Source organism: Lepidochelys olivacea, assembly GCF_965140295.1.
Source record: "Lepidochelys olivacea isolate rLepOli2 genome assembly, chromosome: 4".
NCBI classification, from domain to species: Eukaryota; Metazoa; Chordata; order Testudines; family Cheloniidae; genus Lepidochelys; species Lepidochelys olivacea.
In genome coordinates this window covers 37,141,584-37,158,969 of record NC_140414.1, presented here as the reverse complement: position 1 = coordinate 37,158,969, position 17,386 = coordinate 37,141,584, and the positions used below count along the sequence as shown (strand labels likewise).

At 42.1% G+C, this 17,386-nt stretch overlaps 2 protein-coding genes across 6 annotated transcripts in view; both read left to right on the top strand.

Moving 5' to 3' along the window:
• Nucleotides 1-17,386, top strand: part of TBCK (TBC1 domain containing kinase) — a 210,826-nt gene that overhangs the window by 30,608 nt on the left and 162,832 nt on the right. The window lies entirely within an intron of this gene.
• LOC311520100 (uncharacterized protein) lies at nt 7,371-15,108 on the top strand (the record flags this gene model as incomplete). Its single annotated transcript, XM_084627339.1, has 3 exons — nt 7,371-10,332; nt 10,909-11,347; nt 15,084-15,108. Exons 1-3 carry the CDS (start codon nt 9,750-9,752, stop codon nt 15,106-15,108), a joined length of 1,047 nt encoding a protein of 348 aa, XP_084483465.1. The 5' UTR covers nt 7,371-9,749.

Here is a 17,386-nt window from a genome sequence, read left to right as displayed (position 1 = left end):
AGCATAGTAAAGGGTGGCATATATTTTGCTGTTGGGAGAGCTTGAAAGATGAGGGGATGTATTGGGTAGTGTCAGGCTTACTTAGTCTGTGAGTAATTTGGCTTCCAGGTATGATTTAACTTCATGAATGTAGATTATGATGAAAATATGAAGGGCATGCATGTCAATCTTCTTTTCTAGATGACTGAAATCCTATATAGTGACTGTCTGCTAGTGGTAATTTTAGTAGTTTCCAAAAGAAATTATTCTTGCTTTAAAAAAAAAAAAGAAAGTAAAAAAATCTACATCCTATAGCTGCTTGCATAAGCTTCTGATACAATTGCAAATGATATGCTTTGATCTGTGATCTCTGGAGATCTACAGAATTAACTTTTAATTCAGCAAGCTTTTAAATGAGTGCTGTAGACGTGCTCTTTTTTTATATCGGGGATGGGTATTTGATGCCTTTATATGGAAAATTTCCCTGAAATCCATGAGGAGACAGCTCTATCATGGTCTCATATTCTAACCTATATGTACTAATTCCCCAAAAGCCTCTCCCCTGCATCTACCTTTTTAACTTGGTCAAAAGATGCTAAACAATTACCGTTAGTGCCAGCCATTCTCAACTTTTTCATGAAAGGAGCTGTTCAAAGGCTATTTTTATAATCGCAAAAAATGCACACAGAGTTACATTACCATTTTGGCCTTAAACTTAACTTTTATTTTATTACTTCACTAGTAGTACAATGTTAAAGTGGATAAAACAGATTTAGAATATAGTTGGTATTCTCTAGTAGATTTATTTAATTGATAATTATTGATTTTGAAAAAATACTTCATATCTAGAAATGGTATATTTGGTAGTTTCTTTCAGTATGTTTATTTCTTCCTTAGGATGTTTTCCTTATTGCCACTTCCTATTCAGGTTGGCAGTTTTTATAGCCTTCCTCCAAAACTCATCACTGCACACCTGGCTGTCTCTCTAAGGTTCACCAAATACTTGGCCTCCCTGTTGATTTTCTTTTATCTACGATCATTGCAAGGGCCATCTTACCAATATAACCCTTTCAGGTCTCTACTAGACATGTCCATACCAACATAGCGTGTCTTGCCTCAACGTGTCTTCAATTGGGGCAACTCTCATTAGGTCCCTCACAGCCTCAATTTTTTCCTAACTCAGTGTGTCCAACCATTTGACCATCTCAACATCTTCATTTCTGTTGAGGAGAGCATATTGATTTCTTTTCTTGTGGCTGGCCAAATCTGTCTATACATTGGGATGGGCTGACTTACAGTTTTATACACTCTACTTTTTAACTTTATTAGCATCTTCTTTGTCACAGAGAACTGGGGTGCTTCCGCCATTTGCACTAAGCAGCTTTGGTACAATGCCAGGCATCACTCATGAAGACACCACTGATTGCAGCCATTGATCCTAGGTATTTAAATTCTTTCACTCTTTTAGATCTGTAATAGCCTTTTATGGTGATTTCTCCTCCTTCGGTTATCATAGCCTCAGTCTTACCAATGTTTGCTCTAAGTCCCATGGGTTCAAAACTGTATTGCCACTGTTCAAAGCTGGTTTGTAGGGTCTCACAGTCTTCTGCATATATCACTAAATTTTTTAATAGGCAGCAGGTTTAAAACAAACAAAAGGAAGTATTTCTTCACACAACACACAGTCAACATGTGGAACTCCTTGCCAGAGGATATTGTGAAGGCCAAGACTATTAACAGGGTTCAAAAAAAGAACTAGATAAATTCATGAAGGATAGGTCCATCAATGGCTATTAGCCAGGATGGCCAGGGATGGTGTCCCTAGCCTCTGTTTGCCAGAAGCTGGGAATGAGTGACAGGGAATGGATCACTTGATTATTACCTGTTCTGCTCATTCCCTCTGAGACACCTGGCATTGGCCACTGTTGGAAGACAGGTTACTGGGCTAGATGGATCTTTTGGTCTGACCTAGTATGGCTGTTCTTCTGTTCTTACAGCTTTTCTAATAAGGTATCAGTCTAAATATAAACTCTCTAGAGACCCGTGCCCTGTTAGTGAAGTCATCAAATAAATACTGTGCCCAGTAAATACAATATGGCATGTGAACTCAAGTCTCATTGGCACAGATTGCATAGTCCTACTGGAAGTTCTATATTCCTTTGCAAATGAAGCATCTGAAACCTGCTGCCAGAATGACAGTATGCAAACTGTTACTTCATTGTTGGTCACGTACTATAAAGGATCTCACTATGGCCCCAGTCCTGTCTTTAGAATTCCTTAGGAATAAGTACATTTATCATTACATCTCTAAGACTTAGTTCCTTCTTGTTCATTCCTTACTTTAAGAAAAAAAGATAATATCCACATACCCCTTTTCTTTATACTTGCATCAAATTAAGCTTGAGTGGTATAGTAGTTGTGAAGGCAGTTGGGATTTGAAAGAGAAATTATTGGAATAAGTTTAAACTCAAAATTATATGCAGCTATTAAAATGTGTTACATTAAAACAAGACTTCCAGTACATAACCCTGGCGGCCTTCTGTGACAACACTCTTTCATTCACTCATGGCTTTTCCTTTGATTAAGTAAATATAATCCTTCTGGCCTCAGTATAAAGAGAGAAGCTGTGCTAAATTAACCATGGCACAGTAAAACATATTTGGTGATTTTTCTTGAAGAGGCTGCAGGAAAGGCTGCAACTGGTAACTCTATGCAATAATTTCTTTCTCTTTCTCTCAAGGAAAAAAAAGAGGTGGTTGTAGGGAGGCAAGAAAAATGGTGATGGAATTAATCAGCAATTTCCTGGCAGGAAATCTTTTTGAAAAGTAATAACTTTGGTTGACTAATGCAAGTAATACTAAGGTTAGCTGTTTTAACAGTTTCACAGCTGAATAAGCATATGGACTCCTCTAGTTCTAAAATTTACTATTTAAAACTTTTGAGTGGTTTTTGGGTATTCATTCAGCTGAAGAGTAACCAAGGATAGGTAGGTTTGTTTTTTTTAATCGTTATGGTTTCTGATAACTGTCCTTACTGGTTCATTGTGGCAAACCTGTCTTGATGCTGAGCAGTTATTACTATTCCTGTTTCTTGATACAGACTTCAGCCAATATTTTAAAATATCATTTGAGCTCAACCATTCATTTGAGGAGAGAGGAAAGGAAACTGTACCACTTTTTTTTAACAAAACAAAAAAGTGGTACAAAATATTGTGATGGTTGTAGGTGGCTGGATCATGTTGTATTGCCTTAATTGAGAAATAACATAATAAGCCACACTCGATGCTGACACAAGGTATTAGCTGATAGGTAGTGTAAATGTAAGGTATTATTTCTCCCAATTATAGTTCTCCTGATACCTGGAAGAATGTATTAATTTGTGATGATCCTATATGGATGTTTCACCTATTATACATTATATCAGATTTACAATGTTGAAAGACTTGGCATCCGATGTGTACTTAATATTCTTGAAGTTTCATCATCAGTGGTGAAATAGAAATAATAGACCAAAACCTGTTTTGTTACATGGATGTGACCATGATTGATCTCAGTGAGATTTGCACCCATGTAACTAAGAGCAAGATTTTGGCCCAGTGGGAGCACTTCCTGAGACCTGGTCTCTTCCTTCTTTTTCCTTATCCCCTGTTTAAATTCAGTGATCTTGACTTTTTTTCACTGCCTTCTCAAGACGAACTTAATATGCAGAGATGTGAGAGTACCAGCAAAAGTTGTCCTCTTCCATATGTAACTTTGGGTCAATCAAAACAGCAGTGGAAAATGTCCAGACGCTATGGGTACTTCAGAATCCTGGACCCTTTTATGAAACTGCGTAAAAGTCACAAGGACACACTAATTCCAAAGCAGTATCTCTATTTTTGTACATATACAAAGTAGTGTCAAAAGAAGGTGGAGATTGCTTATTTTTCATCTTTACTGCTTCTTATAATTGCCTTTATGTCTCCTTGCCCCCAAACTTCACCGTTCAAACTGCAAAAAAACCAAAGCGGAATATCTTCATTTGTATCAGCTTAGTTTTTATCTCCTCCTACACTGAGAGCTTTGGGGTTCGTATGGGTCATGGGACTTATTTCTACCTTGACCCTCTTTTCTCAGTGTTCCTAATATAATGATGCCATTCTTCTCTTGATGGTGAACTTTGTTCTCCTGGTAATGGGGGCATAGTGTGGGAATCTTGTAGTGCATCGCATCAACAAAATGGGAATAGGCAGTTTCGCACTAATTTGTGGCTGTGTATTCTGAATACAGTACATCAAAACTTCTTATAAACTTGTAATTCCACTTTGGTTTCTGCTGACCTTTTTAATTGGTTGGGATTGTTTGCTTTCTGATCTCACTAATGGTTTGAGATGGAATTGCAGATCCTTTATGCACTCTGGAATGCCCCGTATTCTTTTATGTAATACTTCATTACATTGCCAACTTTTGCCACCTTATTGTGAGTCTCATGATATTTGGTGCTTTTGAAAAGCTTCTAGAGTTATTTGATCATGTGAGAATCTTTTATTTTATTTTGTTAGTTTCTAGTCCTCTTGGTTGTAGAGAAAAGCTTGATAATGTGCACCTTAAAAGCCTTGAAACCCAGAGGAGTTTGTTTTTGGCTTAACAACCGTAAGAGGAGTTATGATTTTGGGGGCCTGATTCATTATTTTTGAATACTTGTGATTGGCAATAGTGATTCTGTTGCTTTGTATTCCAACAGTTCAAAATTATGTGACTGTATTTTTTCACTAATAAGACTTATACTATAAAATCAAAAGCCTTGCTTATTTTTCCAAAACCCCCAAATTAAGTTAATTTAGGCTTAATCTGGGCCAGTTCTTCATGTAAATGCTTAAGTAGGATTTAGGTGCCTAATATTAGGCACTGAAGTTTGAAACTGTGGCAATAGTACGTTACTCTGATAATTGTACTTTTAAGAGAAGGGTTAATATTTATAAAATAACCGAAAATGGTTGTGACTTGTGACTTTCTCCCTGATGTCATTTGTCAATTTTGTCTTCCAATGACTTTTTGAAAACTGATCTACAGTCAGAAAGCCCACTAATGCCACTGGGATTTATAGGTGCAGATTGGACTTAATTTTCAAAAGTGTATGTAATTTTATCTTGAGGAAAAAGAGAGATTAATAGGTACACACAGGCACTGTGCAGGCTTCCCTCCCCACAGAACCTGAGGCTTGTCCTTCAAAACCCCTGCTATCCCAGTACTAAACTCTCATAAGACTGCTAATTGTACCAAGTTGTGTGGTGGTTTTGTTTTGTGGGCAGATGCCCACTAGGGACTACAAGGGAGATCACAATTTTTTTTTTTTCTTATGACCTCAGTTGGGATTTAAAATTCTGAGCTTTATAAGTAAATGGCTAGTGCATTGCAGCACAGTGTGCCTCATAGCCTTCACACTGGTGAATAGGTCTAGTTGTCCGGGCCAGGCCAGACTACAGATGATGAGACTCCTCAGAGTCTGGGAATCCGTGTGGAGTTTAATTTCTCCAATAAAGTTTTATTTTAAAACAAGAATATCCTTAACCACAGTCTCCCTGGTAAGTGTATCCTGGCGATTGAAAGTATTAAGGAGAATTGCTGTGTTTGCTTGTGGGTTGTAATCGAATCATGATGGAAACTATGCCAGCAACATTAACTCTAAAATGTGCAGGCCTAGTAGATGTACTTATATTTTGATTTAGCTGAAGCCCACGATAAAATAACCTCTAAAATGGGGTGAAACCCTGACCCTCTTTGATGTTAGTTTTGCTTTTCTGTCACTAGTTTGCTCTCTTTGGAGGAGGGGAGTGCAGGAGGATGTGAGAGGTTTGTATGGCTCTCATTTCCATTAAGGAAAGGGTGTCCATGTGAAGCGTGAGGTATGTTAATAATCCTTGTTAAATTTAGCTTGTTATTGTATGTTCAGATGTCATTACATGGCCTTTTAGTGAGAGATTTTATTTAATGTTTTTTCCCCTGTTGTCCCCATCACATCCTGTCATATTGGTAAATTTTTTACCTAGGAATGCGTAGACCAGCATCTGGTTTTCAGAGAAGTCTGTTTTTACCTAATTTTTCCATCTGGTGACCGTTTTGGCCGAAAATCTTGTCGGTTGCATTGTTTTATTTGTTGGTCCAATAAAAAGTATCTTATTATTTTACCTTATACATCTGGGCTGACTCAGACTAAGGCGTAGGAGAAGTGGTTTGTCCCTGGTCAGTCAGTGGCAGAGTCAGGATCAAAAACTGGTAACATGGATCACAAGTATTTTTGGTCTAAGCACTAAACCACATGGCTTTGCAGATGTCATTAGGATAATTCTTTATAAGGAGTATCTGTTGTTTTCCAAAGGACTTTATTCATTCACTTGCCCTTTTTATAGGATGAATGCTATAGACCTTAAAGAAACTCAAGGTGTTAAGCTTTAAAACTTCTGCTTTATAAGCAGTCAGGCCCATTAAATCATTCATAGTGACAATGCAGTGAAAAAGAAAAATAGCACATTTATTAAAACATCCTGAAGTACAGTATGCTATGTATTGGAAGCAACTTTTCCTTTTCTAATTATACCTTTGTTCATTTTCCTCATGATTTACATTAGCACCGGATTAATACTGTAGAGTGGTAGGTCTGCCTGCTGAATGCTTCACAGCCTGTGATGTGATTTCACTCATTTAGACACTTAAACATTGCCTTCAAAGTCATCCTTATGCTTTTGAAAAGTATAATAAAACCCAGCAGTATTTTGAATCCTCTCATCACAATTGGTGTGAGTCAGATGAAGATGTGGTACACCAAATACCCATGTGCATAAGTTAGAGGTTTCCTGAGGAGTTCTATAATAAACTTAATTTTTTGTGTTATATTCTGTCTGCTACATTTCCTTCCAGTTCATATAATTGATAGTATAAATGCTTTCCCAACTAAATTAGCTATGTTTACTGTCACAATCTCAGTGCATCTTTTTTAATCAAACACATAATAAAGTGCTAAATAAAGGCATTCCCACCTGCATCAAACTCTTGTTGTTCTGTGTAGGGTTTTTTGTAATTTACTTACCCAGGAAGACTCATGTCAGATGTACATCTGGTTTTCAACCAGGTCCTGCTTTTTATCCAATTTTCCAGCTGGGTTGATGAAGACATAAGGAGGTCAAATGACTTCCTCAAGGTCACATAGTGATTCAGCATCTCAGCTGGGATTAGAACCAGGCTGCTGTAACCATTGGACCACACAAACTCTGTATTCTAAACTCCTCTACAGGGGGTGAACAAGTTAGTAGTCTATCTGCATGGTATTCTGCAAGCTAACTGCAAACTTCCCTTCCTACTGCTTATAGTTTTGCATGTGCTACAGTAATGTCACATAAAGGACTTATTCCCGTTACAACAGTCACGGCCTTGTCCAGTCCTGTTCTTGGAGAAGATTCAAGTCTGTTGTGATCAGATCCCATGTGCTGCTAAGCTCCTGGGATCTGGGTGTAGTTAATGTCAGTGTTTCTGCTCCAGGTCACTCAGGCGCCCTCTCTAGGTGCAGACCCTGTGGAACCCCGCAATCCTGCCACCTAGACCCTGGAACCAGTGTCTCAATCCTCCCAACCCCCAGAATTGTATAGGCATGTTCCTTCTGTGTTCCTTTTATGTTCCTTCCTTTTATGGCTAACTTAGAACAATGCTTCCTCAGCTCTTGTCCCCTAGCGCCCCTACTCTAGTTGCGCTACATTGATGACATCTTCATCTGGACCCATGGGAAGGAGGCCCTTGAGGAATTCTACCAGGATTTCAACAATTTCCATCCCACCATCAACCTCAGCCTGGACCAGTCAACATAAGAGATCTACTTCCTGGACGCTATTGTGCAAATAAGCGATGGTCAAATAAACACCACCCTATTTCCGAAACCTACTGACCGCTGTACTTACCTACATGCCTCCAGCTTTCATCCAGACCACATCACATGATCCATTGTCTACAGCCAAGCTCTAAAGATACAACCACATTTGCTCCAGTCCCTCAGGCAGAGACAAACACCTACAGGATCTCTATCAAGCGTTCTTAAAACTACAATACCCACCTAGGGAAGTGAAGAAACAGATTGACAGAGCCAGAAGGGTACCCAGAAGTCACCTAATACAGGACAGGTCCAACAAAGAAAGTATCAGAATGCCACTAGCCATCACCTACAGCCCCCAACTAAAACCTCTCCAGCACATCATCAAGGATCTACAAGCTATCCTGAAGGATGACCCAACACTCTTACAGACCTTGGGAGACAGGCCAGTCCTCGCTTACCGACAGCCCCCCAACCTAAAGCAAATACCAGCAACTACACACCACGCAACAGAAATACTAGCTCAGGAACCAATCCCTGCAACAAACTGCGTTGCCAACTCTGTTCAAGGGACACCATCATAGGACCTAACCACATCAGCCACACCATCAGGGGCTCATTCACCTGCACATCTACCATGTGATATATGCCATCATGTGCTAACAATGCCCCTCTGCCATTACTTTGGACAAACCAGACAATCTCTATGCAAATGAATAGATGGACACAAATCAGACCTCAAGAATTGTAACATTCAAAACCCAGTAGGAGAGCACTTCAGTCTCCCTGGACACTCAATAACAGACTTAACAGCTGCAATTCTTCAACCAAAAAAACCTTCAAAAACAGACTCCAATGAGAAACTGCAGAACTGGAGTTAATTTGCAACTTGACACCATCAAATTAGTCCTGAATAGACTGGGAGTGGCTGGGTCACTACAAAAAATAATTTTCTCTCTGTTGTTACTCAGACCTTCTTGTCAACTGTTGGAAATGGGCCACATCCACCCTAATTGAATTGGCCTCGTTAGTTCTGACCCCCCACTCACTAAGGCAACTCCCATCTTTTCATATGCTATGTATTTATACCTGCCTACTGTATTTTCCACTCCATGTGTCTGATGAAGTGGGTTGTAGTCCACGAAAGCTTATGCCCAAATAAATTTGTTAGTCTCTAAGGTGCCACAAGGACTCCTTGTTGTGCTGATGTAGACTAACACGGCTACCCCTCTGAAAGCTGTCCTCCTCCTGGGTCTCTTGTTTCAGGTGATGAAATGGCTTCCTTTGGCTTGGAGAAGCACACGTTTAAAACCAATCTCTGTGTCTGTCAAGCAGAAAAAGCTGCAGCTTTCCCATCTATGTAAGTGGATCAGAGAGAGTTCCAGCTCCCTTCTCCCAAATGAGGTTTTGGTGAAGAGTCCATTCAAAGGAAAGGCCCAGCTGGCAAAAAACCCATTGTTCAAGCATGAGAGAGCCAATTAATGTTAATGTTAATGGCCCTTGATTGCTTTTTCACCACTTTCCAGACATAGCTTCCTCACTATGTTTCAAATTCCTGCTACAAAATGGATGATCTAAGCCCTGGTCTACACTAGGACGTTAGGTCGAATTTAGCAGCGTTAAATCGATTTAAACCTGCACCCGTCCACACAGTGAAGCCCTTTAATTCGACTTAAAGGGCTCTTAAAATCGATTTCCTTACTCCACCCCTGACAAGTGGATTAGCGCTTAAATCAACGTTCCCAGCTCGAATTTGGGGTACTGTGGACACAATTCGATGTTATTGGCCTCCGGGAGCTATCCCAGAGTGCTCCATTCTGACCGCTCTGGACAGCACTCTCAACTCAGATGCACTGGCCAGGTAGACAGGAAAAGAACCGCGAACTTTTGAATCTCATTTCCTGTTTGGCCAGCGTGGCAAGCTGCAGGTGACCATGCAGAGCTCATCAGCACAGGTGACCATGATGGAGTCCCAGAATTGCAAAAGAGCTCCAGCATGGACCGAACGGGAGGTACGGGATCTGATCGCTGTTTGGGGAGAGGAATCTGTGCTATCAGAACTCCGTTCCAGTTTTCGAAATGCCAAAACCTTTGTGAAAATCTCCCAGGGCATGAAGGACAGAGGCCATAACAGGGACCCGAAGCAGTGCCGCGTGAAACTGAAGGAGCTGAGGCAAGCCTACCAGAAAACCAGAGAGGCGAACAGCCGCTCTGGGTCAGAGCCCCAAACATGCCGCTTCTATGATGAGCTGCATGCCATTTTAGGGGGTTCAGCCACCACTACCCCAGCCGTGTTGTTTGACTCCTTCAATGGAGATGGAGGCAATACGGAAGCAGGTTTTGGGGACGAAGAAGATGATGAGGAGGAGGAGGTTGTAGATGGCTCACAGCAAGCAAGCGGAGAAACCGGTTTTCCCGACAGCCAGGAATTGTTTCTCACCCTAGACCTGGAGCCAGTACCCCCCAAACCCACCCAAGGCTGCCTCCTGGACCCAGCAGGCGGAGAAGGGACCTCTGGTGAGTGTACCTTTTAAAATGCTATACATGGTTTAAAAGCAAGCATGTGAAAGGATTACTTTGCCCTGGCATTTGCGGTTCTCCTAGATGTAGTCCTAAAGCCTTTGCAAAAGGTTTCTGGGGAGGGCAGCCTTATTTCGTCCTTCATGGTAGGACACTTTTATCACTCCAGGCCAGTAACACATACTCGGGAATCACTGTAGAACAAAGCATTGCAGTGTATGTTTGCTGGCATTCAACCAAAATCCGTTCTTTCTCTCTCTGTGTTATCCTCAGGAGAGTGAGATATAATTCATGGTCACCTGGTTGAAATAGGGTGCTTTTCTTCAGGGACACATTCCTGCTGGGCTGTTTGCCTGTGGCTGAACAGAAATGTTCCCCGCTGTTAGCCACGGGGAGGGGGGAGGGTTGAGGGGGTAGTCACGCGGTGGGAGGAGGCAAAATGCGACCTTGTAACGAAAGCACATGTGCTATGTATGTAATGTTAACAGCAAGGTTTACCCTGAAAGAGTGTAGCCACTGTTTTATAAAATGTGTGTTTTTAAATACCGCTGTCCCTTTTTTTTTCTCCACCAGCTGGATGTGTTTCAATGATCACAGGATCTTCTCCTTCCCAGAGGCTAGTGAAGCTTAGAAAGAAAAAAAAACGCACTCGAGATGAAATGTTCTCCGAGCTAATGCTGTCCTCCCACACTGACAGAGCACAGACGAATGCGTGGAGGCAAATAATGTCAGAGTGCAGGAAAGCACAAAATGACCGGGAGGAGAGGTGGAGAGCTGAAGAGAGTAAGTGGCGGGCAGAAGACAGGGCTGAAGCTCAAATGTCGCGGCAGCGTGATGAGAGAAGGCAGGATTCAATGCTGAGGCTGCTGCAGGACCAAACCAGAATGCTCCAGTGTATGGTTGAGCTGCAGCAAAGGCAGCTGGAGCACAGACTGCCACTGCTGCCCCTCTGTAACCAACCGCCCTCCTCCCCAAGTTCCATAGCCTCCACACCCAGACGCCCAAGAACGCGGTGGGGGGGCCTCCGGCCAACCGGCGACTCCACAACAGAGGATTGCCCAAAAAAAAGAAGGCTGTCATTCAATAAATTTTAAAGTTGTAAACTTTTAAAGTGCTGTGCTTAATGTGCTGTGTGGCATTTTCCTTCCCTCCTCCACCACCCCTCCTGGGATACCTTGGTAGTCATCCCCCTATTTGTGTGATGAATGAATAACGAATGCATGACTGTGAAGCAGCAATGACTTTATTGCCTCTGCAAGCGGTGATTAAAGGGAGGAGGGGAGGGTGGTTAGCTTACAGGGAAGTAGAGTGAACCAAGGGGCGGGGGGTTTCATCAGGGAGAAACAAACAGAACTTTCACACTGTAGCCTGGCCAGTCATGAAACTGGTTTTCAAAGCTTCTCTGATGCGTGCCGCGCCCTCCTGAGCTCTTCTAACCGCCCTGGTGTCTGGCTGCGCGTAACCAGCAGCCAGGCGATTTGCCTCAATCTCCCACCCCGCCATAAACGTCTCCCCCTTACTCTCACAGATATTGTGGAGCACACAGCAAGCAGTAATAACAGTGGGAATATTGGTTTCGCTGAGGTCTAAGCGAGTCAGTAAACTGCGCCAGCGCACCTTTAAACGTCCAAATGCACATTCTACCACCATTCTGCACTTGCTCAGCCTGTAGTTGAACAGCTCCTGACCACTGTCCAGGCTGCCTGTGTACGGCTTCATGAGCCATGGCATTAAGGGGTAGGCTGGGTCCCCAAGGATACATATAGGCATTTCAACATCCCCAACAGTTATTTTCTGGTCTGGGAAGAAAGTCCCTTCCTGCAGCTTTTGAAACAGACCAGAGTTCCTGAAGATGCGAGCGTCATGCACCTTTCCCGGCCATCCCACGTTGATGTTGGTGAAACGTCCCTTGTGATCCACCAGAGCTTGCAGCACTATCGAAAAGTACCCCTTGCGGTTTATGTACTCGCCGGCTTGGTGCTCTGGTGCCAAGATAGGGATATGGGTTCCGTCTATAGCCCCACCACAGTTAGGGAATCCCATTGCAGCAAAGCCATCCACTATGACCTGCACATTTCCCAGGGTCACTACCCTTGATATCAGCAGATCTTTGATTGCATGAGCTACTTGCATCACAGCAGCCCCCACAGTAGATTTGCCCACTCCAAATTGATTCCCAACTGACCGGTAGCTGTCTGGCGTTGCAAGCTTCCACAGGGCTATCGCCACTTGCTTCTCAACTGTGAGGGCTGCTCTCATCCTGGTATTCATGCGCTTCAGGGCAGGGGAAAGCAAGTCACAAAGTTCCATGAAAGTGCCCTTACGCATGCGAAAGTTTCGCAGCCACTGGGAATCGTCCCAGACCTGCAACACTATGCGGTCCCACCAGTCTGTGCTTGTTTCCTGAGCCCAGAATCGGCATTCCACAGCATGAACCTGCCCCATTAGCACCATGATGCATGCATTGGCAGGGCCCATGCTTTCAGAGAAATCTGTGTCCATGTCCTGATCACTCACGGGACCGCGCTGACGTCGCCTCCTCGCCCGGTATCGCGTTGCCATGTTCTGGTGCTGCATATATTGCTGGATAATGTGTGTGGTGTTTAATGTGCTCCTAATTGCCAAAATGAGCTCAGCGGCCTCCATGCTTGCCTTGGTATGGCGTCCGCACAGAAAGAAGGCGCGGAACGATTGTCTGCCGTTGCTCTGACGGAGGGAGGGGCGACTGACGACACGGCTTACAGGGTTGGCTTCAGGGAGCTAAAATCAACAAAGGGTGTGCCTGTACATCAAGGAGTATTTCAGGCAGGACTGCACGGAGGGTTCCAATAAGAAATGGTGCACCAAAGTTATCGTTCTTATTGGAACAAGGAGGTTAGCCTGGCCTCTGATTGATACATGGCTAGATTAACCTCGCTGCGCCTTCTCTGTGACTGACTGCAGTGTGATCTAGACAGGGGAGGAGGAAAATGAGTCCAAAACAAATCTGGTCTATGTCTTGTTCTGACCCACTCCATCGATTCTTTACATCTTTGGCTGGCAGCAGACAAAAAAGGCGCGAAATGATTGTCTGTCCTTGCTTTCAGGGGGGGAGGGAGGGTGGGAACGGGGTCCTGACGACATGTACCCAGAACCACCTGCGACAATGTTTTTTGCCGCATCAGGCATTGGGATATCAACCCAGAATTCCAATGGGCAGCGGAGACTGCGGGAACTGTGGGATAGCTACCCACAGTGCAACGCTCCAGAAGTCGACGCTTGCCTCGGTACTGTGGAAGCGCTCCGCCGAGTTAATGCACTTAATGCACTTTAGAGCATTTTCTGTGGGGACACACACACTCGAATATATAAAACCGATTTCCAAAAAACCGACTTCTATAAATTCGACCTAATTTCATAGTGTAGACATGCCCTAATTCTCAGTGACTATTGTGCTTACAAATAGCATTAATAAAACCACATATGGTTCATAACTGGACACAGAGATATTCAAACTGTCACAGCAGTCATGACATTGTAGCTAGTGAAAGACAGTCATCTTAACCAATTACAAATAACGTGATTTGGTTTGTGTTAGTACATCATGTTTTCTACTGTTCCAACCTTGTATTTGCAGCCACGAGTACTAGATCACCTTAGCGTATGTCTATCAGTGCATTCTGACTAGCTTTCCCATAGTGTACTAGCCACTGCCAAAGAATATAGGCGTTTGTTTGTTTTTTTCCAACCAACTCCTAATCCCAGTAGGATTATGACGCTAGCTCTGGCTGTTCTGCAGCACCCAGTATTCATCTATCTTGACAATGGTGTGAATGCTTTGTCTAGGAAAAGGAAGTGCTGCTGGGAATCTTAAACTGGTGTGTGTCTTCTGATTATTACAGCCCAAAAATCTCTGTGGGTCCAGCTTGTATGTTGCGGCATCACATAAGTGTGGGAGCAGACAGCTATGTTAGGACTGAAAAAGAAAGGAGTATATTTTTCAGTTAATGCTCTGAATATGCTTTTGCTAAGTGGTACAATGTACAGGTTCCATATTCAGGCTGCCATTAACTTTCTTTTTCAGTGTGCTTGTATGAACCTACAACCTGCTTATTATCATTCTGGCTTGCAAAAATATTTTCTTTGTCTTCTTTTGGCTATTTATTTTCTCATGTCATTTTCTTTTCAACAACTTCATAGGTCTATCTCTTGAATCCAACTATCTCAGAATTCCAGTTGTGTGATTACTGGTCCTTGCGGTCTAAGAATTCATAATGCACGTATTGAGGAATTTTTATTTCAGCCTCTGAGCCATCTGTGGTGCTGCCGCCAGCTGTCAAATGTATCTTGCAAATTCCCTTTTCCCACTCCCGGGCAAAGAAATTGTTTTCTTTGTTCAAAAAACAGTGGTATTTGAAATAACTTCCTGGAAGCTAGAACAATGGAATGTCACACAATAAAATGGACAGTGCTGGTAATATCATCAAATACTGTTGTGAAACTGAATAGTAAAAAAAAAAATGGTAATAATAATAGCTGACTCTTATACAGTGTCTTTCTGTAGAAAATAGCTTCAGATAACAGCTAAAGTAATAGGTCATCCTCTGCACAGTCAATTGCCAAAGAGATGGAGGACTTGGAATAATGAGTGACCTGTTATAAAGGGTGATTGCTGTTAGTTCACACAGGAGTTACTTTCTGCTCTAGCTTAGGGAGAAGCAGATGTTGACATGCTGGTCTTAAGGACAACTTTTGTTTTTCTTTTGAAGATGCCTGAAAATGCAGAAAAATTAAAAGGGCCCTTGATAACATCTTTCTAAAATGGACAGCAACCAGATGCACCATGTTGTTTGTCCTGAAATGTAGAAGGTCAGATGTCTAACCCAAAATCCTAACCACATGTACAATCTGTAATGTCCTCTTCTCCTCTTCCAAGGGGGCAGACTTCTTGCTAAGATTGATAAGACCTGTAGGAAAAGGTAAGCACTCTGTGTCTGTTGCTTCTCATTCTACTTCATACTTGGATTTCAGTATTTTTTTTTTTTATCCTGACACAGCAGAGTTTAGAACTGTGCCTTGGTTCATTCCAAAGAAAAATGCCTAGACATTAATCAAGCAGTATCAAGGAGAGCCCTCAACACAAAATGTGACAAAAGAAGAATCTTGAATATGTGGTCTGAACTCTTAAATGTTATCTGGGAAGGACAAACGTTCTGAGAAACGGATTACCCTATCATTTCCTTTGAAGTAGCACAAAAAGGCAAACCACTTCCAAAGCAACTGTTGCTTTGGTGGTTTAGTTGAGCATACTTCCAGGAAAGGTTCTCTTATCTCCAGTCTGTTAAAAACTCATTAGACCAGAGGTCAAGCTGACTCCTGGATAGAAATGGAAATGGCCTCTATAAATCTGTAATTCCATCCATTTGTTTTCTAATCATGAGTGTGGACACATTAATCATTAGGTGCAGTTTTTGGCTGATAAATTCTGAAGGCTGTAATATAGTATTCATCATTTTTTATTAGTCTTAAAAACTCTTCTTTTCCCCAGTCTAATTCAGCTCATTTATATTACTTTTGAGAGCTTGCTAGTATGGATTTTTGGAGCTACTTGCTTAAGAATGGGAATTTTTTTCCTCCTTCTAAAATGGATTTCTGAGAGAGCAGCTCCAGTAATCCCTGTACTCATTCTGCTGGTGTTCTGTACCGTTGATGTTACCCAGTTCAGTTTTTTTATTTTTGTTTATAACTAATTCTTAAAAAGCGTATCCTGTGCCTTAAGTATCTTTTGACATAATTAAAAGTGCGGTGACATAAAAGATAAAGCACCTTTTAGATACTTCCCCTCATCCCCTACCCAGAGATAAAAATCAAACCTACAGTACTCTGCCTTCACCTAGACATATCATCCCTTGTTATTGCTCCTCCCTTCTCAAAAAGCCTTAATAAAGAGATAACATTTGAAGCACGTCCTGAAGCTCAACATGCATCAGATGAAATGAGCTGTAGCTCACGAAAGCTTATGCTCAAATATATTGGTTAGTCTCTAAGGTGCCCCTAGTACTCCTTTTCTTTTTAACAGATTTAGAGTATTTCAGACTGGGGCTGGAGGGAGGGAACTGTAATAAAAAAAAAAAAAACCCCAAGAAACAAACCTCTTCCCCCCCCCCCCAAAAAAAAACAACTCTTGTTGGAAATTATTGAGAATCTGTATTCTTGGTTCATCTGTGCAGCACCCCTTTGCAGAAAAACTCGTTTCTTCTGACTGTCCAACTGCCTGTCAGTCTATTGTGAAGAGAGAAGAACCCAAGAATAAGGCTTACTGGGGCAACTCTCAGGAACCCCTGGAGAAAAATTCGCTTTTCATCCCAACTTCCAAAAATGTTTCACAAAGAATATTCATACAACACCACGAAAATGCAGTTGTCTCTGGGATGGATGAGCACAGTCTCACTGAAGGTTTGTCTATACAAACTGCGACAAGCTGGGATGTAAATCTACTCTGCACTAGCCTTCTGCATGCTGTCTGGACCATGGTGTTGTGCACTAAAATGTCCATAGTGTGTCTTGATCTATCTCGCTTCAGAACAGGGTAGATTTACAGAGTGCTTTATGGAACTTTTAGTGAACCTCCAGAGGGTCCATATGGACACTTTGTGTGAGGAAGGCTTGTTCAGGGTAGATTTACCACCCAGCTTGCTATGACCTAAGTGTGTAGACAAGACCTGATGCACAACATGTATAGCAAACACCTATCTGTGGCAAAACCCAAACAAAGCTATGGACTGTTAAGACTACACCAAGCATAGATACCTCTTGAGGTCTTGCCTGAAAGATGTTCACACAGTAAACTGCATGGTGTTTCACTTATCTACCTCCATAAGGATGAAACTCTGATCTTTGAGTCTTTGGTCCTGTCAGTATCTATAATTCTAGGGAATTTAAGATTTTTGGACCTGATATTAATACCACTCAGACATCCCATCTTTCAAGAAATGTTTGGACTAGTGCAAAAAATAACACTGAAGACAGTGTTGATGGAAGATTGCTGGTTTAGAATGCTTATAAAGAATGA